Source organism: Aulonocara sp. 'chitande type north' Nkhata Bay, linkage group LG3, assembly GCF_057382095.1.
Source record: "Aulonocara sp. 'chitande type north' Nkhata Bay isolate Kocher_YH1m ecotype deep benthic linkage group LG3, A_spYH_male_GT1.1, whole genome shotgun sequence".
Taxonomy (NCBI): domain Eukaryota; kingdom Metazoa; phylum Chordata; class Actinopteri; order Cichliformes; family Cichlidae; genus Aulonocara; species Aulonocara sp. 'chitande type north' Nkhata Bay.
Window position 1 is genome coordinate 58,842,188 of NC_141346.1, and position 23,465 is coordinate 58,865,652.

The 23,465-nt window shown below is 41.2% G+C and overlaps 2 protein-coding genes across 2 annotated transcripts in view; both read left to right on the forward strand.

Annotated features, from left to right (window-relative positions):
• Positions 1-15,855, forward strand: part of LOC147336322 (uncharacterized) — a 59,631-nt gene extending 43,776 nt beyond the window's left edge. The window contains exons 2-4 of the mRNA XM_086285348.1: positions 15,088-15,219; positions 15,332-15,481; positions 15,588-15,855. Coding sequence (XP_086141474.1) covers positions 15,131-15,219; positions 15,332-15,481; positions 15,588-15,705 — 357 coding nt within the window. The 5' untranslated portion in view covers positions 15,088-15,130 and the 3' untranslated portion in view covers positions 15,706-15,855. The remainder of the gene's footprint in view (positions 1-15,087; positions 15,220-15,331; positions 15,482-15,587) is intronic.
• Positions 15,856-19,771: 3,916 nt separating this feature from the next.
• Positions 19,772-21,899, forward strand: LOC147336324 (protein NLRC3-like). The gene is made up of 2 exons (XM_086285362.1): positions 19,772-19,962; positions 20,104-21,899. The coding sequence occupies exons 1-2, from the start codon at positions 19,830-19,832 to the stop codon at positions 21,897-21,899; spliced, it is 1,929 nt and encodes a 642-aa protein (XP_086141488.1). The 5' UTR covers positions 19,772-19,829.
• The last annotated feature ends 1,566 nt before the right edge of the window (positions 21,900-23,465 follow it).

Here is a 23,465-nt window from a genome sequence, read left to right on the forward strand (position 1 = left end):
CTCTGATTCTCTGGTTGTCAATAATAATCTCACCCCTATCATTCCAAGAAACTCCCGACGCACGAGTGAGCGCTGTTAAAATAAGCTCTGCATTTTTTCTGCTCCTTTTTGCCATATAGGACAAAATCTCATCCCAAACATGTCTTTTTGTCTGTCGCCACCAACATTGCTTTGGCGGTCAGATGCATCCTGACCGGTTTCAGAAGGCAAAGATAGTGTTAGCACATTTTTTTCACTCATGCCTTGTTTCACAAGTGAACGGTATCTCTGAAGAATGGCAGAATACTTTTTAGCCTCTCATACACATCCAAATCTGCAGCTGCAGCACTTCAACCATAGCTTTGTCTCGCTCGTTTTGCTCTACATGTCTGACGGAGCCTGTATGTTGTTGCTGCTGATGGTTTAACATGTCCAACTGATGCTGCAGGACCAAAAACATTTTCTGTGTGTGCTCCATTTTCACCTGTTTGCTATAAGACTGGTGATGAAGGGTATGGTAGCCCCTAATAACGGTAGCAAAAATCCTCCAGATTGGTTGATGGATCTTCTCTTTTTCAAACCTTTGACCTTTTTGTCTGGAACCAGCCTGATTACTTTTTTTCTTTTTTAGTTGTCTGTACTGTTGATCAGTCAGCAGGATAACACCTTTCAAAACATTGAGCGATATCTCACACAGAGCATTAATAAAATCCATGCTTGCATTACAAATAATATTCCTCCGTACGCTGGGTGGGGATTTATACAACAACTCCAACAGTGCAATGTTTCTCTGCATCTGTGAATACGACATCCTTTTTACCGCTTTAGCCGTTTTTTGGGGATATAAACAACTTGACGATCTGACAACAAATTGGTTCTGAGTCTTAAATAGTCAGGCGTCTTAGATTTATAATTGATTAGAAGATACCCGTATGGGGTGGATGTGGCATCATTAAAAGCTTCTAAGAAGTATTTTGTATTACCTGGAAACATCTGTCTACCTAAAACTGAAATTTGATATTTATCTCTAGGGTTGTTAAACAGAGTAAAATAATTAGTGTTGAACGAAATTGTTGCATAAACAAATTCTGAACTAAACAGATGCAGCTCAAGTTCCTATGATGAACGTATTGTGTGAACACATTTTGAACTTCTATGCTGTCAGACGCAGTATTCATCACATCGTCGATAATGAGCAAGTTGTTCTTATCCGGAGGTAAAAGGACATCGTCACTCAGAGACTCCGGTGTACCATTCACAAAGGTGATTTTTCTTATCTGAAGAAGTTGATTGTATTAAGGTTGCCAGCAGGAGTAGATGTAAACAATATGCCAATTTTGGCTGAAATAATAGTGGATGCTTTTTCAATGATGCTTTTGACAAAGAAAGTCTTTCCACAATTACTCGGCCCGCTAATAACTAAACTAAAGGGTGCTGGAGCCTCCCATCAAAGGCTTGATCCTGATCAGTATCCATAAGGGGGTGTTGTATAGTCAGGCAGCACCCTTCTCTTGTTATAGACCACCTGAACTTTTTTTACAACTGTTTCATTCCTGAGATGAAACCTCTTCTTATTGCGTTTGATGGTGTCAGACTCTGCAACTAAACGCGCATCCCTGTTGGCCACAAATGCCTTGACTAAGCCTTTCAACGATTCGTGGGTAACAACTTTAGAATTAACATCATTGAGTGTTACACCTTTACACTTAACCTGAGTCTTGCCCTGTTTTGTGTAATAATATTAGCATTTTGGACCTCCAGAGACAAACTCAGTAATGTGATCATCCTCTCCAGACCCTCCATCACTGAGCTCATCAGTCAGCTCACCGAGGTATGGTCCTAAAGGGGGTACCCACTCCCCGGGATGAGAGGTGAAGATAACTGAATCTGTGTCGCAGTAAAGAATGTGTTCCTGCAGCTTGTCTAACAAGTCATACAGAGTGAGCCTCGCATAGGCCGTAGTCATAGCACCGACAAAGACATTCACATCCTTCACCCGCGACCCTCTACCATCAGCGTGACACCACTGAACCACTGCAACATCATCAGAGATGAAACAAAACTGGCGTCCGTCATAATGGTCACTGAACATCAGCTGTGTGAATCTGGCAGGGTCTGTAATCAGCTCGCAAGATGGCATATTTGTTCGCATGCAGAATCACCCCCGAGAGAGTTCAGAAGCAGTTTATTACAACTTCTGATTGCTTTGTTTACACAAATCTTAGCAGGGTCAAGTCTGATGCCTTCTCTCTCACAATAGTTTGGAACAAACTTCTGCTGCTCCTCAGCTGTTTTGACATTTTTCGGGTATCCAGATGCCTGCTGCTTCAATTTCAAAAATGTTTTGAGTGTGTCAGTCTTATTAGGGAGGTGCCAAACTTCAGCGATGCAGACAATCTGATACCCTTTTTCAATAGCCTTTTCAAGCTCAAAGGAAACCCAAGTACCTGACAGTTGCCTCTCACACTCAGCATGCACACAATCACTGTGCTGGCGCTGCTCTTCAGCACACGTTCTGCAGAGAGGAAACATCAGCTTATTGTGGCACTTGTAGGGCAGAACAGGATGAAATAGACCTCTTGGAGGAAGCACAGTGCACTTAACAAACCTGAAATAATTTTCAACTCTGTCAAAATGATTGGATATGATCTGAGGGTGACCTATTGGATAATGTTTCGTGCACTGAACAGTGGGGTAAAGACTTGTAAAATCATAGTATCTGATCTTTTCATCTCCACCATCATCAACCTTGTGGTACAGTTTCATCGCATTAGTCCTCCCCCCAAACAACGCGTCTCTAGGGTCCAGAGGCTCAGGCTTTTTGTATTTGCGCATAAAGTCCTTGACTGACTGATCAGTCGACTTTAATGATGACCAATCACACCCCCACATGACCACGACATTAAGACCATAATGCATTCTTAGAGCATTCACCTTCTCACAACTTGCATGATACAACTCGCCATATGACAGCTTGGCGGCAGGGTTAACATCACTCTCCGGGTAGCAGCGGAGACAACCGTGATAGAAACACCCAAAGAATTCATATGCACTTCTGCTGGAAGCATCAAATCCATCCACAAAATAAGGTCCTACTTTTTGTTCGCCGCCTCTGAGAGCATGCTTGATAACAATGTTTTGTTTCGTATTGAAGCCATTCAAGAGACACGTCTGAAAATGTCTTATTCTGATCAACATGCGCACCGTGATGAGTCAGTGCCAGGGTGTCTTTTGGAAGAAACAAGGTTTTGAAAATCCCCATGCAGTATGATGCCAGGGTGGCGTGTGAAAATGGATCAATCTGCGTGCACTCCATCAAGGTCTCGCGGTATATTTTACAAGCCATTCTCAACACTTCGACATCATTAATGCAGTACTTACGCATTTCAGCCTGTACATCAAATGGTTTCTCGCAGGCAGGCTTGTACCACGCCATAAATTTCTCCTTTTCAAATTCAGACATTTTTTCATACCTGTAAAAAGACGGGGCAGGATAAGGACCCACATAGAATTCGTCAGCCCTTGTGTTAAATGTGTGTGGAAAGAAGCCTTTTTCAAGGTCCTCGAATCCCAAGGCAGAAGGCAGAGAGCTAAATGAGTCCATCCATCTCTGATCATAGGATTTGTCATACATTAGAACGACACGACTCCCTCTCATTGTTACACCCGGAGCAATACCCTGTTTAACGAGGTATTCCAGGAGAATATAGCTGTCGAAACCCGAAGAATTATGGGCTATAAATGTATAGCCACGGTATTTAGGCCTTCTGTAGTGGCTACATGAATTAAACCTGATTATAAAAACACATCGAGGCAACGAAGACCAGCTTACACTCAATATTAATATGAATACACAACATACACGCAACAAAGACACGCTTACACTCATGAATGGAAAATTGGAGTTTCTGGTGTTTCTGGTGTTTCAGGCCAAGTTTCTGGTTGAATTGTTTACAGCGTCATGTGTCACTAAACCTGACAAGCGAGCTCTCACTCTTAACTGAAGACGAGGAATGCAGCTCCAAAGAGCAATAACACGGCAGTTAAAGAGAGACAGTGGAGGATGCAGGACAAAGCTGAAAGAGAACTTCCTGTTATTGGATTGTTGAAGTGGGAGAGAACAAAGGAGTGAGAGCAGTAGGTGAGAACACAGAGGAACGCTGTTATTTAATGTGGGAAATCTAAATTTGGGTTAGCAAACCTGGGGAAAAGAAAACTGACTGCTTAAGTGGGAAAATTGTGAAGGAGTCTGAAACACTGCAAATAGAAACATACACAAAATCACACACACAAGCAGAAAATGTATTAACCTTACTAACACTTACAAATACAAGAGAGCTTATGAAGATTAGACAACATCTTCAGCATGTGAGTCTGTTTATCATCTTGTCCAAGTCACTTAGTGTGAAGAAAAAGTGATACAAAGATCATTGGACTCATAGCAAAGTAGTTAAAAATGATCCAGTTATAGCAGAGAAATGTGTAGGAAAGGCAGCTTTGAGAACATGTCCTGGTGGATCTGCAGCTCCACTGCACAGACATCGATTAAACCTGACTAATAACACACATGCAATGAAAATCAGCTTGTTATCTTTCATCAGTGTTAAAATAGTGTGAATGTAACACACTTAAACCCTGAAGTTGAGGAATAACTCAGGGACGTTGAGATATGACTCAGTATGCAAATGAGTTGAATGACTGGGGACAGGAACAGAAAAAGGAGAACTTGTGTTTCCTGTCTGACTGGATGAGTGAAGCTTGCACTGAAACACACACTGTGACTGTGTGAGAAGAAAGGCTTGGTAACAGACAGGATAATTAAATAAAGTGGTCAGGTCTGTGACTACGTGCAGTCGTCCAGATTTGGAAAAGAAATTTAGAATTTAGTGATGATAGATGGTTATAACGTCTTTAGAAAGGGCTTAATGAGAATATCAATGGTGTGCAAAACTGTGCAGCTTTTAACAAGATTTTCTGTGTATTGAGCAGGTGAGACTATGTCAGTTGACCTCAGACTGTCAGGACGCTGAAGAACTTGAGGCAAAACTTTTCTGTGATTAAGATTTTTGGGGTTGTTGTTTTAGTGATGGGTTGATTCTGTCGGTTAGGTTTGGGTTGTTTTCTTATTTTAATAGAGGGAGTTTTATTAAACATGGACATGGTTAGAACTGGGCCCTTTAACATTGTAACAGTGCACTTAGAGAAAACCTGTCAGGTGATGATGTTTTGTGCTCTGATGAGCTAATAATCAGCTCTCTTTTTCTCATTTTTGTTCTAAGCAGGCCTGAAAGATTGAATTAACAGCGCTGTAAAAATTTTCGGGAGAACAAATATAAGGTGAGCTTTTCCAGATTACAACTGGCTGAGGAAAAGCTGACCTGTGGGGACCTGATCAGGTTGTAAGTCCCTGTCTAAAATGATTGCAGCGAGTCAATCCAGTCCAAGAGCATAAAGAACTATTTTCCTAAAAAACAAAAAACAAAACAAAATAAAACAAATGAATGAGCTCACGTTGCTGAGGGTGGAGAATCTGATTATTTGCGCAGGAGTCTCCACCCTCAGCAATATCTGGTGTGAATGTGTGTGAATGGACTGTGACTGGACTGACGATGTGGACTAAAGGTTGGACTGACTGGACACTGAGATAAAGACTGGACCAAGAGTAGGATGAATAAATGCTGACAAACAATTCACCACGCTGGCAAGAGAAAGGGGATGCTTTGCTTTGCTTTGCTTTGCTTTTGCCATGAGCAGGAGGAGCGGAAGACTTAATTCTGGGGCTGCTTATTTTGGGTTGCTGATGTTTGCTTTGAGAAAATTCTGTTTTATTGACTGGGTGTAGATTATGGTAGTACATTATATAGTAGGGGGAAATACCAGATGCTAAAGGGGAGAAAATGTTGGATGTTACTCATGTTACTATTAACAAAAGCAGGCCACTGTAGAAGTCAATTAAATTTGATAGAGGAAAATAATTACAAAGACTTGTCCAAGTGACCAAGGTTTTTTTCCCTTTTCCCCCCCTGCCCCCCCCCCCCTTTCTTAAATAGACAACCATCATATCTCACAGTATAATAATATTGAACGGGTTGCATTGTTGCAGTTTGTCATGTTTCTCAGGTCTTTGTCTGAATGTCCTATGAACATTACCTGTCTTGTTCTCATGTTGTTGCTAAGGATTGTCTCATTGCACTGAAGTCACACTGGGTTAAATATTTACACTTGGGTTTTAAGGGGTATTTTTTTTTTTTTTTTACGGGTTGTACGGAAGCCCCAAACGCAATTTCATTGTTCTTTGACAATGACAATAAATAAATACTTGACTTGACTTGACTTTTAAACAGTAAATTATTAAAACAGCAGCAAAGTAATGAAAGCATATATATTTTGGGTAAGTCTGATAAAGTAAAATAAAATGTACCATTACATTAAGAGGAGCAGGAAACAAACGGGAGGCCAGTCCTGACGGTGGATTACACTAGGACTGAGGACCTGATTGAGCGTGCCACCGGCTTCAGTGACAGTAACCTCTGGCTGGACTGGGTGGCTCAAAATGCTAAAGAACAACATGTATCTGATTGTGTTGCCTGTGCTTCAGCTAGACCACGTTTGTTCACGGAGCCCGCACCACTGTATCCAGAGGACAAGTGGGGCTATGACTGCATGTTGCGGTTGACTAGAGAAGCGGTGAGCACTGGCAACTGGACTATCTTGTCCAGCTTATTTCCCCTAATTCACAAGCAAACACAAGTAGGACCATTCATGCCCAAACGAAACAACTACACATGCTTTAAATTCTCAACGGATACGGTAACGGATACGGAGGGGCTGAAAACTCTGTCTAAAACCATGCATGAGCACTCGGGAATTGACAATCCGCTGGACAGCTGGATGACCTCAGTGTTTGGGAAATGGAAGGGGTTTTTCATGTCTGCAATGTTTTCTACTGCCACTTTTTAGCGATACTGGTCACCTGCGGTTGTTGTCTCATTCCTTGCGCCAGAGGACTGCTGGAAAAGGTAATAACGAGGGCAGTGGACCCCAGAACGGTCGTTCCAGTGGCCATGATGCCATTGATGGACTTAGAAGCGGCCAAATGGGCCGAGGAGTGACACAACACGAAGTGTGGTGACCTTTCTTTTTGAAAGGTCAAGAGAGGGAATGTGGGAATAAAGAAAATACTTTACTGCTACAATATAGCCTTCATCATTAACATTGCATTAAAATGTTTATTAAAGCTACTGGCATTAGACTAAAACTTTTATTAAAGGTGCAGCTATAATCATTGTATACACACATTGCATATTGTGCTCATGACAGAGTTGATGCTCAGTCTATTCAAGGTCTTAAGCTTCGTTGGGCACGATGTCCCGATGATCTATTGTGTAAGTGACTTGGAGCAGCAGAAGGTTAAACCGCATACACGCTTACAAACACAAATGATTTAAACATAGGCCAGGCCGAGGGCCTGGAATTCATTTTGCTTCTAACTGCATTTGAGCTGCCTAGTAACAAGTGACAGAAGAAGAGTCAAGAAATTGTAAGTCCCCAGGAATCATCTGGAAGGTGAAACAAATTGTCATGTATGGAAGAATGTGACAGAAAGAGGAACGTCTCTGTCTGTTTTTATGCTGATATGGTGATGGTGTATATCTGACCCTGGGTGTGTTTAATAAAATTAAAAGTGTTGCTCACACACATAAAGAACATTGAGATCAAGTAAATTAAGATTAATTAAAGATTAAGTAAAGTTAATATAAAGGACAGAGCCCAGAACATGATATCTTGAACCAACTTTGAATAATTAAGGGAACAATAGATGCACACAGTAGATTATTGAGGTGTAGCAGAGAGAGGCGTTTTGTTTTCTATCCTTTACAGGAGAAGATTTCAGGACCACAGCGACTACAGGGGTGGCGAGAATCCTGGAAGCCCCAGACCGCACGGAACCAACCAGAGAAAGGGGAACCAAAAGAAGCACAGAGCACAGAGAACCATAGTTCCAGAAAATGTGTTGTTTAGGAGATTAAAAGCTCGTTAGACACAGGTTAAATGTGAGCATAAAAGTAATGAAGAGTAAGGAGAGGGACTTTAGGAACAGTTGTAGGATTTCTATGTTATGTAAATTGCCCAAACACAGTATTCAGGCCGGATATGCTCTACATGTTAAAGGGGGCAAAGAAACCAGGACTAAGTTTGGAAGATGAAATGGGCTAACTCTATGGAGGATGTTTCCAAAGATTGACAAAATAATCTAGGGCCTTTTACCAGAAAAGCTGATTGTATCTGTTTGGAGTTTACAGTGAGCACTGAGGGAAGTCAGGAGTGGGTTTAAATTGGGATTCTGGGTAAAAAAGGGGGTGTAGGAAGTAGATTTAGGACATTTCACATTTCACAGGTGCTGTCTTAGAGCTTGATTTATTTGTTGTGGATAGAAGTAATTATGACGGAATAATAAGGAAACATTGAAAACATACAACCCGTTGAGGGGACAGATAGGGTTGGGCAATTGAAAGGTTTCATTTTGTTTAGCATAATCTCTTTTGTTATATTTTAGCCTTTTAACATGCAGGTAAACTTAATGGGATAAATTAGGAATTATGTCGTGTTTCTTAGCAAACACGAAAAGGGGGAGAACTGTCATGTAATTAATATATTCTTAGTGCTTATTTTCTGATTATATAGTTTTATGTACTTTAATAATGAAGGTTTGTAAAGCAAGGCCACTTTTGACTCACAAACTAAGTGCTCAGCCAGACTGAAAAACAGGAAGTTAGTGTAGAAATATACAAGCATATTAATAAATACAGGAAGCCAGACAGAAAAGAGGAACTTGTACCATATAAGGAGTTGTTGAAACTGTGTGACGTGTAAAGTACCAAAATAACACCTATATAAGACACATTTTTAGATTCTAATGTTAGAGATCCTGCAACTGGCGAGACCTCTTCCCTCTGACCCCTCCCCAAACCCTCAAACCCTCCTACCCACCTCGACATACAAACTCTGTGTGGCTTCACGTGTTCTGTTGATGTTTACATGATCGAAATAACTTGAACACAAACACAAACAAACAAAGAGGAAGACCGCACCGGAAGGAAAAAACTACAAGTCCCAGCATCCTCTGTGTTTAGGGAGCAGTAGTGAAAGTGAAAGTATTGAGCCTCCGTTGAGAGGAGGAGGAAGGTGGAGCTGAGGCAGGTGAGTGTTAACATGAATATGTTTCTTCTTATGACATAAAATAATTCCACGCTGTTCGTGTCTGTGGGTGAAATGTGAGGCCGGTCGGCTCCTCTGAGCGCTGGTTTCCTGTAAGTAGAGAGGAAGTGAGTTTAGCTGAGCCTCCGTTTAGTGTGAGAGAGCAGGAGGAGAGTGAGAGCTGTGCTGAGGCAGGGTGAGTGTTAACACCGCTCTGACATTACTGTGTCTCTGTGGCGGGAACAACAGGCTCCGTCAGTGGAGGCAAAAATAATCAGACTTTGGTTTTTCAAAGGAAACAACTTTATGTCGGAAGTTCCCGCACGCTCATTGGATAACGATGTGTCAATCTCGACCTATTAGCCAATGAGCGTGCGGATTCACAGAAAGACCCGCCTTTATCACGGGACTTTAAAAACTACAATGGCGACAGAAACTCCGTGAGTGGAGTTCAGGGTGACGTTATGAAACTGTGACGTTTGAGCCACTTCCTGTTCTCAGTCCCAGCGTCCTGATCACCGAGGTTTCTGTTGCTCTGATATCTGATATTGATTATATTTCATTTCATTCCTTTATTTATTTCACACGTGGTTCAACAGTGTTTTGTTTCCTACATACAGATCCTCCTTCCCATTAATATAACACTGCACCCATGGGTGAAAAGGAACAGGAAGAAGAAAAAATTCTTCTCAGCACCTGCCCCCTATCTGCAATCTAATTATTCTTACAAGAGGGCGCCAACAACCCAAAAATCCCTCTAACATGTATCTTTATGTAACAATGCAAAACTAAACAACAAATCAGGATAATCAGCAATATACAGCACTACTAAATGTCAATGACGATTTTTCCTTCCACATTTAGCCCAAATTACTTTCATGTTCTTCATATTGATTTATCCTTTTAAGTATGTAACACATTCTAAACAGGCTGTAGCATAAACATCAAACACAGCTGAAGCAGTTTTTGGATGGTTGGCTTCAAATGATCCGTCGGTTTGAAAAGTAAAAACAATTAAAAAAAAGGTGAAGTTGATGCAGGGTGAGTGTTAACACCAGGACTTTAGAGGGAAGAAGAGTCACAGCATGTTGTTGACGGGTTGTTGTTCAGTCGGGGGAAGACATCTGAATCATTGCAGGGGGAATGGCTTTCACAACTGTAATGAATTTACTCTGAGTACATGATATGCCATAATTATCTATGAGTTTGTTATATGTTAACACATTGCCGTCATTGTCTAAAAGGTGTAAAACCGTCCAAATGCCATGATCCATCCAATCCTTATAAAAGATGGATTTTCTTTTATCGTATACATCTGTTGTTCCAAATCGAATTTGTATGTGGAGAAAAAATATGCTTGTGTATCATTTTCCAGTACTGGAGAACCTGTTTGTGAAAATTGGATAATTTAATTTGGAAATTTCAAAGTCGCACTTTAAAAGAAATTCAGAGCTTCTCGAAAATTATTTTGGGGAAATAAAACCAAAATACCGTTTGAATTATTGTTTCATTGTCGTTGCCAACATTTCATTACTAATGATTTCAGTAATAGTTTTGAAGAAAAATTCTTTTATTTCTTTCCAGAAGAATTTATAAAAGATTGCAGTCAAGCCATCCTGACCAGGAGCTTTGTCCATTTTCAGTTTGTTTAAGGCTTGATCTCAGTCATGCAGTGATATATCAGAATCACAAATTTCTCTGAATACAGAATCGATTTTTGGAGTATAAGGTTCAATCTGATCAAAAAACTTAATGAATCAGTGATTAAATATTTCGAGGAGTATAAATTTGAGTAAAATTTATGTTTTTCTTCCGCTATAGTCTTATGATTTGTGCATTCCTCCCCATTTACGATTATTGTATTAATAGATTTCTTTTCTTGCCTCCGTTTCTCCAAATTGTAGAAATATGAAGCACTTTTTCAGCTTCTTCTATCCATTTTGCACGAGCTCTAATGTAAGCTCCATGAGCCTTTTTCTTGTATAGATCATCTAATTGAGTAAAGACAACAGGGATTTCTTATCAGCCTCTGACATAAAATGTCTATTACAATAGTTATTTATATCGTAAAGTAATTTACTTTCAAATTCCTTCTGTTGTCTACTTTTCATTTTACTAAACGTAATTGAAAATTCTCTAACTTTAAATGAAAAAATTCCCATCTATGTATGTAATTGCCAATTGTTACGTTGTTGTAAATGTTATGGAGGAGCTCTTTAACTATCTTAACATACCCGTCATCAATTAATAGATCTGCATTTAATTTCCAGTAATCTTTTTTAAACTGCGTTTTATTTTCAGGGTTAAGTTTAAAAGTAATAATACTGTGATCTGTCAACGGGGCTGCTGAGATGGAAACATGTGAAACATCTATATAGTAAAGTCGACCCAACCACATTATGGAACACCAGGAGTGCCATAATGAATTAATTAAATGCACCATTGAATAATAAATTAAATGTGACAATAATTAATTAAAATTTGAAATAATTAATTAAAATGGGAAATAAATAATTAAAAAAATTTTTTTTGACACATTTAATTAATTAATTAATTATTTCACGTGTTAATTAATTATTGCCACATTTAAATAATTATTTAATGGTGTATTTAATTAATTCATTTTGGCACAGTTGACTCCTTCAGGTCTCACCATAAATTTATTTTATGTGTCAACCTCACCCATCAAACCCAGGGGGCGGGGTTAATGCTGATCGAGTCAGAACCATTGCTTTGGCCTGGTGGCCATTGTTTTTAGAAGGCGTTACTGCACACCAACAACTGCCATGTGGAAACTAACAGAACTGAACTTTGAAAAACCCTGTTTGTGTTTGTGTGTGGGATGGACTCAAGCGCAGACAAGGCAGCTAGAATACAGTTCCGTTTTTTACTATGCAACACCAGGTGCAAATATATACAAGTGAGATGGCAGGGGGAATCCAGGGCACAGGGAAATCCGGGAAAGGAGCTCTTCACACACGAGGGACTTCATAAAAAACACAGCACACCAAGGGTTCCAGGGAAACGGAATTCCTGTTTACAGACAACAAGTGATTAATCCAAAGGGTCAGCGATACGAAAAGGCAACAAGAGACTAGTACTCCGGAGCTTACTACCGAGGTTACTCAATAGTCCAGCAACGAGATGTTTCCAGCCTCTGCCTTAAGTAGTGGATGAGTTTAGGCGATGAGCCACAGATGTGTGATTAACTTCAGGTGCAAGGGCCAGGGGCGGGAGCCCGCAATGAGCTCCGCCCTGGCGAGACACAGCTAGCGTGAGAGAGGTAGATGTAAACAAGAAACATATGTAGCCAACCTGAGTCAGCCGGGCAGACACGGGGACCATGACAGTTTGTGTCTCACCAAATACCGTTTTAATATTTTTTAGCCGAGAATGTAGCGGTTTAATCTTCAGATGTCTGGTCGGTTTGTCAAGATACAGCTTTTTTGCAAAAGTGCTTCGATGATTTCGGAGATGTCTGCCCAGCCCAGTCTCACGGCAAAGCGTGGGGCAGACCCGCTCGCCTCGCAAGCAATCGAGCTGCTATTACCACCGACAAAGCGCAGGCCGGTACACAGCTGTAATAACCCCCGCTGACACTGACTTCATTTACAGAGGTTATATTTATCGTGTTTTTATTTCCTGATGTTCGTATGTGTCATACGTGTTCCAGTCACCAATTCTGAATTATAACTAACATTAAAAACATGTTTAAGGAGGAGAGAGAGCAAAAAGATTCGATTAACATCTGATGTTTGGGTTTTTGTTCAATAATCAGCGTGACCTGATAAACACATAAAAGAAATAACGTTGGTGTTTCCGTCATGTAGTAACTGTTAGGTTTAACTGTACAAAGGTGGTTCGACACTATGAAACACACACAGACTTCATGATGTTCGCCTCATTTTTTTATTGTGAATATTAATCATGAGGGTAAACGGCCCTGTACACCACGGAGCGAGGTCAGCATGTCCACCATATCTTCAGCTCTCTGAGTTAACCCATCAAACTAATCTAACGCTCATCTACGAATAATTCACGGCTCATATCAATATTATTTTACAGAAAATCATCCTTATTACTGCCAACTATTCCAGATACCATCAAATGTTAAAGGAAAATATCAGGATGAGTGTCTGTGAGCTGAGAAGGACGTGAAGCGAGCAGTTTATCCCAGAGCTGAAGCTGCTCTGTGTGCAGAGATGAGCTCAGATTCCTGCTGTGATTGATCAACAGTCACAGAAATGTAGACTTGTAGTTATTACTGCAGTATGGTCACAGCAGATACTGATAAACATGTATTATGAGGATGGATGATCAAGTTTCTCACTCTCTCCTTTAAATCTCAGTTTTTTTCTTCTTCACAGTTTATCTGTTAATTTATTAATGAATAACACTGAAAGAGTTTCTGTTATATTTCCCCTTGAACATCAGCTTATTAGGGCGGCATTAGGAAATAGCCCCCCTCCAAAGAATGAATAAATGAATGATGATAATAATAAAATGATTCAAAAGCAGAGCTCAGAGTGGTAGAATGGTCAAACATGGATCCACGGGTGGTTCAACTGCATTTGGTGACGTGACTAAAGCAAATCTTTCAAATAATCCCACCATCAACGGGATGTTGTCTCCTTTACTACGGTTACTTTACTTGGTCACCGTGTGAATTTCTTTGAAATGAACCAAATTCTTTTATTTGTCGGTTGTTGCATATTTAACCTCTACAGTCAGGAAAGGAGGAGATGAGGCCTCAACAATGTTGGGTTGTAGCTGTGCTTCAGGTTAGAGTGAGTGTCCATGGAATAAATGTAAGTCAGTGAACTGGAAACATGACTGTGTTCAAACTTTGTTTCCTTTTTATAATGAGTCTAATCAAAGGTGGACAGAAGTATCTCCACTGTGACTTTTCTGTGTCACCATCAGAGCTTCTGCACAGTGTTTCTGGGGCAGATAACATTGCAGCATTATGGAGACATTATGGAGACAAAAAGAAAAGCGTCTGGATTTCTTTAAGTTAAACTTAAAGAAATCCAGACGCTTTTCTTGGACTGTTGGTTTCAGTGTTTAGTCTCATTCACACACTCCCTCAGACTCTTCACACACACTGATTTGCTGACATAAACACACTCCTGTGTGCTCTCTTGGCTTCACACACACACTGAGGACCATCTACAGACTGTGAGCTCCGTCTTCTTTGTCTTTGGAGCCGAACTCTGACAAAGTTAGGAACAAAACTTTCTCCAGCGTGTGAACTTTCCTCCTAGACTCAGTCTGAGCAGTCAGACCACATATTTCTACAGCAGCACATGAAGGTGTGGCTCACACACACACAGGTGAAGGAAACAGCTGCAGTATTAAAAACTGCTTCACTGTCTACAAATATATGAACTGAATGTTTCTTTCAGGCTGTAAAAACCTTGTTTATCCTCCATTACAGTCCTGCATTCAGAGCATTACTTCTGTTATATTAGTACATGTATTTTATTCTGATGAACACATGAAACTCTGAGCTGGATTGAATCCATTGAATCAGAGTCCAGGACTCAGACTAAACACACTGAATGTGTCCTGAGCTCGGCCGCTGTTCCACAGTAACTGCTGTCAGAGTCACTGTTACTGAGTTAGCTTAGCTAGCAGAGCAGCTAGCAGTTAGAGTATGAACTCTGTAAGCAGTCAGCTCGGTCCTGGACATGGTTACTGACATAAAGCTGCTCTCTGCAGCCATGTTTGACCTGCTGCTTTGTAGGACTACAGTAATGGAGGATTTGGAGGCTGAACTGGGCTCTGTGACACTTTTTGTAGTGAACTGATGAAAGCTGCGTCTCAGATGGATGTTAGTCCAACACATCAGACACGACCTCTGCAGCTCTCAGTTGATGTGCACATGAATGATTTGTGTTTCCTCTGCAGGTGAAGGTAGAAAGTGTGTGTGAGCTGATGTGAACTGAGCAGCATGGATCAGTGTGAGGACAGAGAGGAGGGAGTCCCTCCCTCTAAAAGCACTCTGTGTGGGGAACATGAGAGCCAGACCAAAGCTCAGAGGTGAGATGACCATCTCTAACTGTCCATGACTCTTCTCCATGTCACAGCTCAGCACTCACATCACTGCTCCATCATTATTCACACTCATACCTCTGTGTGTGTTGTTTTAAAGCCCAGAGCTGTGGGGCGTACCAGGCTCAGCTGGACATAACCCTGAAACTAATCCAGAACCTGGACCTGAACCCAGCTGTGTTTCCTTAAAGAGCAACATGTCGAAGGGTGTTGGTGTAAACTTTAACAAAAGACTGTTATGTGACAAAGAGTAAGTACATTATTTTTATGAGATTGTTCATCATGTCTTTAATTTAATATTTCCAGTTTTTCCTTCCTGTCTCATGAAGCTGTGACATTTATTCTTTTTCTTTTAGGATCAATAAGAGGCCAGAATCTCCTGGACCTGAACCCAGCTGTGTTTCCTTAAAGAGCAACGTGTCGAAGGATATTGATTTAAACTTTAAAGGATGTTCTTCTGCTGCTGAGAGGTAATGTGTGTCTAGATGTTGTTCCTGACTCTGTATTTCTGAATAAATCCTCATGTTTAATATCAGCTCAGCTCTTTTTCACACATTTCTATGTTGGTATGTGAAGCGGTGTGTGTTGGAGTGTTTCCACAAACACAGCAGTCAGAGTGGAAAGAGTGGATGTTGTAGGAGGTGTTTGTGTAGTGAAGAGGCTGAGTGTCTGTAGGACTCCAGCTGCTCCAGCAGGTGTCTCCTTTGTGCTTTGCTTCAAACACAGTGTAGGGAGGAGCTTCCACTCAGGTGTTTCAGGTGTTGCTGGATGGAGGAGGACAAATAGTTTTTCCCTTCAGTGACACTTCAGCAGCTCAATGTTCTGGGAGATGTTTGTCTTTATGAAGGTTTATGGATTATTGTTCTTACTTTCGTGAAACTGAGCAATACATTTTCCATCTAACATTTAAAGTAAATTTCCAGGTGAATAAAAGATCTGCAGCTGCAGCCTCTGTGATGTTTCACAGTCTGAAAGTAACAAATTCAACCAGAGTTCAAACAAAGGCTTAATATATGTGTGTGTTTGATATAATGCCAACAAGTACAAACAGGTGTTCTTACAGGTCTTAATCACAGAGCTCTGATAAGTCTGGTGACTTTCACACTCAGCAATTTTGCTGCCTTTTATTTTATATTGGCCTTTTTAAAGCCCTTCAAAGTCTCCCACATTCATACAGAGCTTTTAACACCAAACTCCTTTACAGTCCTTCTCCTCTCACACACGATCACACGACTGATTTGTCTGCAGCAGCTGTGTTACTGCTAGTATTTTATTATGTGTGTAATCTCCTCATATTGTTCCTGTGGTTTAGTTTGACTTCCTTCTGCAAACTCAGCTGCTCTGTTGCTGATACACGTCTCCATGAATATGATTGATCAGATGCTGCCAACACCATGTGTTTCATGTGAGCGCTCAGCTGAAACCCTGGGTTGACTTATCGAGTTAATAACAAGCTTCACGTGACTGTGAATGCTAAAGTGAATCCAGATAAAGGAAAGAGACCCTGCTAATGTTGGACTCACTTCTTAGTGTAGATCCCAGGAGGAAGTTCAACATAGCCATTCTTTGTGCTAGCTCGACCAAACCTGAGACCACAGTGCAGGATAATGATCATCATCTGTCTCTGTCAAGGACATTTAAAATCCACAAATAACAAACATAATTATATTTGATCATTAAAAATATGTTTTCACTTAAAAAAGCATGAGCACACTGGTGGATTACAGAAACATGAAAACTCGTTAACAGTAAAGTTAATTTAGACGTAAACAAAGTGTCAAACATACTTAAGTAGAAGGACTGATGTTTGTGTTAAAATACCCTCTTAAAGCTGAAATAATGATTCAACTTCTTTACTCAAGTAAAGGTAAAAGAGTACAGGCTCTGAAATGTACTCACAGTATTAAAGTAAAAACGCCATCTTTGAAGGAAATTTCTGCCAGTTTTTGTGCAAAGTTCCCTGAATTTCTACCTCCAACATTAATATGAGAAAATTATCTGAACTTTTATTCTAATGAATTTAATCAGCTTGAACATTTTGTAGCACAAAAGTAGAAAAAACCCAAAGGGAATCAAAAATAGCTCCGTTTGCTGTTGCCTGCATTGTAGATGGGCGGCTTTGCCTCAACACCTAAACAGGAAAATGAGTTTAGTCAAGTATTAAAGTGGGATTGAAGAGGTGAGGAAACCAGAGATCAGGTGTTGTGGTGCAGCATTAAGATAAGATGGGGCCTGATTATTTAAGACCTTGTATGTGAGGAGCAGCCAATGAAGGGAAGCCAAAACAGGAGAAATCTGCTCTCTTTCTAGTCCCTGTCAGGACTCTTGCTGCAGCATTTTGGATTAGCTGAAGGCTTTTCACTGAGTTTTTAGGACTTCCTGATAATAATGAATTACAGTCGTCCAGCCTGGAAGTAATAAATGCATGAACTAGTTTTTCAGCGTCACTCTTTTTAGCATTTTTTAACAACAAGGTTCTGTCTATTAGGGCTCTTGTCTCGCCGACTGCTGCCTCAGATCCGAGTCTTTCTCCTGTGTGCTCAGCTGTCTTAGAGCAGTTTGATCCCGTCTCCCTTAATGACTTGACTGCGGTAGTTCGTAACCTAAGATCATCACACTGCCCCTCTGATTGTCGCCCCCCAACTACTCTTTCAAGGATTGTCAGGTTGGAGATTGGCCTATAATTAGCTAAGACAGCTGGGTCTAGGGATGCTTTTTAAGTAAAGGTTTAACTACAGCCAGCTAGGGATGGGTACCGTTTACATTTGAAAACCTGCTAAATCAGAATCAGTTGCTGATGACGGCTTTTTTCTTTTCCATCAATCACGTATAATCTTAACTCAAAGTGAACATAGACTTGATTGCTCAGATCAGCCAATTCAAAATGCTAATTCAATCAACTCTGAGTTCATGGCTAGACTCAGTTTGTTGGCCCTGCACCTTAAAACTATTCCCTGTTTGTCTCTCGTGTTTTTTGGATATTGTTTTCACATCTTATGTCACGGCTAGCGGGGCGAGCCATGTTGAATTTAATAAAGGACCCAAGATGCCGACACTGCTGTGAAGTGAGTGAGCTTTATTGAAACGGTGAAGTGCAGTGGAGATGGCCTGTGCAGAAGCTAAGATAACCTCTACTGAAAAAACCAAAAAACTAACCTGAAACCTTAAACGGAGACACGGGGAGACAACACAGACGAACCAGCAACAAGCAGGAGAAAACAAAGGGCTCATATACACAAAAGAGCCATCAGGGAATGAGAAAAGGGAGACACAGCAGGATTCATTGGACATAACCAGACAAGGGGAAGCAAAAGTAGACACACTAACATAGGACATGGCACTGTCAAAATAAAACAGGAAGTGAACACAGAGACACAATACTAACACAGTACAGAGGGAACACAGAAACCAAAACCTCAGAACTAGAAAATCTTAATCAGAATGAAATTGTAACAAAAGACAATAACAATCAAAACAAAACCACTGAGTCCACAGACTCGGGACATACATCGGCTCAAACTGTGGTCATAAATATTTTGTACTTGTAAATCAGACTGTGTAGTTTTGAACTGAGTTTTGTAACATTGTGAAACAAAATATCTGGAAAGTTCATGTTTTTGCGTTCATTGATTTGTGTGTGTAAAAATGTAAAAAAATGTAATAAATGTAAGAAACATTAGAACTACTTTTGCTGACACAAAGTTTGGCGAGCACTGCAAGTTGTCCCTTTAAACCAGTCACTGATATAAAGAGAGCACCTTGTTCCAGGGCATCTGAGCATGGAGGGAAAGCTTTATGCAGGAGATGGTAAGAGCTGTTGGGACTAAAGAAACTGAGCAGAAAACTACAGACATCTGGAAACTGAGTTGTTAATTCTCAGTGGGATCAGCAGGACTAGCAAAGCTCCACCATGACAGTCATCTGATTGACTGAACCCATCCAAACATCACTTCATGGACCTTTAGCTTGTGTCTGTGTGTGGACAGACATAACATGAGCTAATTATACATTACTCCTCCACAGAGTGGACCAGCAGAGAGCAGAGGTTTCCACTGGTCAGTCTGCACAGCAACATCAAACACACCTGGACTCTGTGGTTATGGTTTGTAGTACTACGTTTACATTTGTTCTTTTCAGTCACCTCTATGCTGCACTTTGTGGACCAGAGGATTGTCATTGTGTCCAACATAAGTCAGAGTTTGGGCTCCATGATTTCAGTCAGATTGGGGTGACTGTAGCTCAGGAGGGGAGCAGGTCAGCTACTAGTCAGAAGGTTTGTGAATCAAACCCTGGCTGGCAAATGTACTGGGTAACGTACTAAACCCAAGCTGCCCTCTGATGCATCCATCAGAGTGTGAAAGAAAGTATTTAAGCATAGAACAATGTGCTTGGTTGAATGAGGCATGTTGTATAAAATGCTTTGTGTGCACAGAGTATCAAAGAGAGCTATATAAGAACCAGTCCATTTACCACTGGGTAATTCATATAGTCTTCTTTTCCAGCGGCTGGAGGACAACATCACCATGTTTGTGAAGAACGAGCTGAAGAAGATCCAGCAGCTTCTGAGTCCAGATCACCCAGAAACTTTAAAGAGCCAGATGGAGGATGAGGAGATGTTTGAAGGTGAGGATGAAGATGAAAGAAAGAGCTGCAGAGAAGCATTTCTGAAGATCACACTCCACTTCTTGAGGAGACTTAAGCAGCATGAGATGGCTGACCATCTGCAGAGCAGTAAGAGAATTTCTCTAAAGACTGAATATTGATCTTTCCTAATAGCTCAAGAAATGGACCAATAGACATTCATCCTTTCAGGGTACTGAAAGGCTATGATATTTATTATATAATATTTTTTTCTGAATTTCTTACCTTCAGAAATATTTGCTCCACTCTGTAAACGTGAACTTAAAGCCCAACTGAAGAAGAAGTTCCAGTGTGTGTTTGAGGGCATCGCTAAAGCAGGAAGCCCAACCCTCCTGAATCAGATCTACACAGAGCTCTACATCACAGAGGGAGGGACTGCAGAGGTCAATGAGGAACATGAGGTCAGACAGATTGAAACAGCATCCAGGAAACCAGACAGACCAGAAACAACAATCAGACAAGAAGACATCTTTAAAGCCTCACCAGGAAGAGACGAACCAATCAGAACAGTGCTGACAAAGGGAGTGGCTGGCATTGGGAAAACAGTCTTAACACAGAAATACAGCCTGGACTGGGCTGAAGACAAAGCCAACCAGGACATCCAGTTCATATTTCCATTCACTTTCAGAGAGCTGAATGTGCTGAAAGAGGAAAAGTTCAGCTTGGTGGAACTTGTTCATCACTTCTTTAATCAAACTAACGAATCAGGAATCTGCAGGCTTGAAGACTTCCAGGTTGTGTTCATACTTGATGGTCTGGATGAGTGTCGACTTAATTTGGACTTCAACAAAACTAAAATCCTGACTGAAACCAGAAAGTCCACCTCATTGGATGAGCTGCTGACAAACCTCATCAGAGGGAACCTGCTCCCTTCTGCTCGCCTTTGGATAACAACACGACCTGCAGCAGCCAATCAGATCCCTCCTCAGTGTGTCGACATGGTGACAGAGGTCAGAGGGTTCACTGACCCACAGAAGGAGGAGTACTTCAGGAAGAGATTCAGAGATGAGGAGCAGGCCAGCAGGATCATCTCCCATATTAAGAAAGCTCGAAGCCTCCACATCATGTGTCACATCCCAGTCTTCTGCTGGATCACTGCTACAGTTCTGGAGGATGTGCTGGAAACCAGAGAGGGAGGAGAGCTGCCCAACACCCTGACTGAGATGTACATCCACTTCCTGGTGGTTCAGGCCAAAGTGAAGAGGATCAAATATGATGGAGGAGCTGAGACAGATCCACACTGGAGTCCAGAGAGCAGGAAGATGATTGAGTCACTGGGAAAACTGGCTTTTGATCAGCTGCAGAAAGGAAACCTGATCTTCTATGAACCAGACCTGACAGAGTGTGGCATCGATATCAGAGCAGCCTCAGTGTACTCAGGAGTGTTCACACAGATCTTTAAAGAGGAGAAACAACTGTACCAGAACAAGGTGTTCTGCTTTGTTCATCTCAGTGTTCAGGAGTTTCTGGCTGCTCTTCATGTCCACCTGACCTTCATCAACTCTGGACTCAATCTGCTGGAAGAGCAAGAAACAACTTTGAAGGTGTTTCAAACAAGAAAATCTTCAAAGAAATACTTCTACCAGTGTGCTGTGGACAAGGCCTTACAGAGCCCCAATGGACACCTGGACTTGTTCCTTCGTTTTCTCTTGGGTCTGAAGACTAATCAAACTCGTTTGCAAGGCCTCATGACACAAACAGGAAGTAGCTCAAAGACCAATCAAGAAGCAGTTCAGTACATCAAGAAGAAGCTCAGTGAGAATCTGTCTGCAGAGAAAAGCATCAATCTGTTTCACTGTCTGAATGAACTGAATGATCATTCTCTACTGGAGGAGATCCAACAGTCCCTGAGTTCAGGACGTCTCTCCACAGATAAACTGTCTCCTGCTCAGTGGTCAGCTCTGGTCTTCATCTTACTGTCATCAGAAAAAGATCTGGATGTGTTTAACCTGAATAAATACTCTGCTTCAGAGGAGGCTCTTCTGAGGCTGCTGCCAGTGGTCAAAGCCTCTAAAAAAGCTCTGTAAGTTATAAAGTTTTTATTATTTAATTTGGTTGGTATGTTATGGAAAACACACTGCCATGAACCTCTGTTTTGGTTTTGTCAAAATCACTGTAATATAATCACTGTACCTTTATATACATGTGACTTGTATTAATGCTGCTGCCCTCTTGTGGCTAAAGTGTAATTATGTTATTGTTATTAGGGAGGATTTGAGAGTAAGGCTACGTTCACACTGCAGGCGAAAGCGCATCAAATCCGATTTTTCTGACCTTTATAAATCTGACTTTTTTGACCCTATGCGACCCATATCCGATCATGCTATGACAGTGTGAACGTCGCGAATCCGATATTTTCAAATCCGACCTGGGTCACTTTCGTATGTGGTACTGAATCCGATACATATCCGATGTTTTAGAAAGCGACTGCTGTTTGAACGGTCATGTCGCATTAAATCCGTCTTTTACGTCACCAACACAAGACAAACGCCAATTATCAGCGCCCGATAAGACATCGCGAACGCTTCCTGGCCATCCTGTGTAGATGTCAGTGAAACTGTTGGGAAGACAACGTTGGAGAAACGTGAACATTTTATTTGTACTGTATAATCTGCAGATTCTGACAGAAATCTGCAGCTATCCTTTGAAGCACCGCTCCTCTAAAACAGCAATAAGGATCATTATTAGGTTATCTACATTATTATGTAAATAACAAAATAACTTAAAGCAAAAATTGGGAAACGTAAAGTCCGAAGTCTTCATATTAAGGGTCATCTGTCAAACAATATTCTTTGCTCTGGGTCTAAACAGAGCGCGTTGTGTGTGAAGTCTTCTTTTGCGCATGCAAATGCACAAATGCGTCCTTCATTTCCCCGAATTTGAAGGATTCGTCGGGTGTGTCCTTCGTGGCCCACCATATCCCAGAATTCATAGCGCGGCCCAGCCAAATTTCAGCTGCCAACAATGGCGGCTGCTACTAAGTTTTCAAATTACTCTTATTAATCTTTCTGGGTCACAAAATAAACTTTTAACATATTTTCAGGCGAGAAAGTAGCTGTGTAAACTTCAAATATCTGCTTGGTTTATCAAGACATCGCATATTTGCAAAAGTGTGCCGACGTTTTCGGAGACGTCTGTTCCCCACCCGCTCGCTAGCAAGCCGGGGGGTTCAATGGTCACTCCAGCCGGCGAGAGCAGCGGACGCCCGGCTTCATCGTTTTCAGACCCCGCTCTTTCGCTACTCAGGTTAAACACGATATATAAGTCACTCGGATAACTTAAAAATGTAATTGTTTGCCTTTTTTCTGTGTTTTATTTGTTCCGGAGTAAATCGGTTTGGCTGAGATCAAAGTTCCTCCGGGATTTTCACACAGCTGAATAAACGTTAAACAGGAAACTGATTAAACAGAAGTGTGAGACGGTCGAGAATTTACGCCAGTGTCCTGTTATATTTTAGATAGCAAGGAGAAGACGGCCGAGTTTATTAAACTCCACCGAGACAGCAGTGACGCAAATCTGAAGGCTAGACCGTCCCATTTCACAGCCTCGCACTTCCAGCCTTTTCGGTCTTTGAAGGACCCGGCCCACGTAGA

Coding starts and splice junctions, on each gene's coding strand:
- LOC147336324 (XM_086285362.1), top strand. CDS start 19,830: ATGGAGGATGAGGAGATGTTTGAAGGTGAGGATGAAGATGAAAGAAAG. Junction 19,963..20,103: donor GGCTGACCATCTGCAGAGCA/GTAAGAGAATTT, acceptor TCTTACCTTCAG/AAATATTTGCTCCACTCTGT.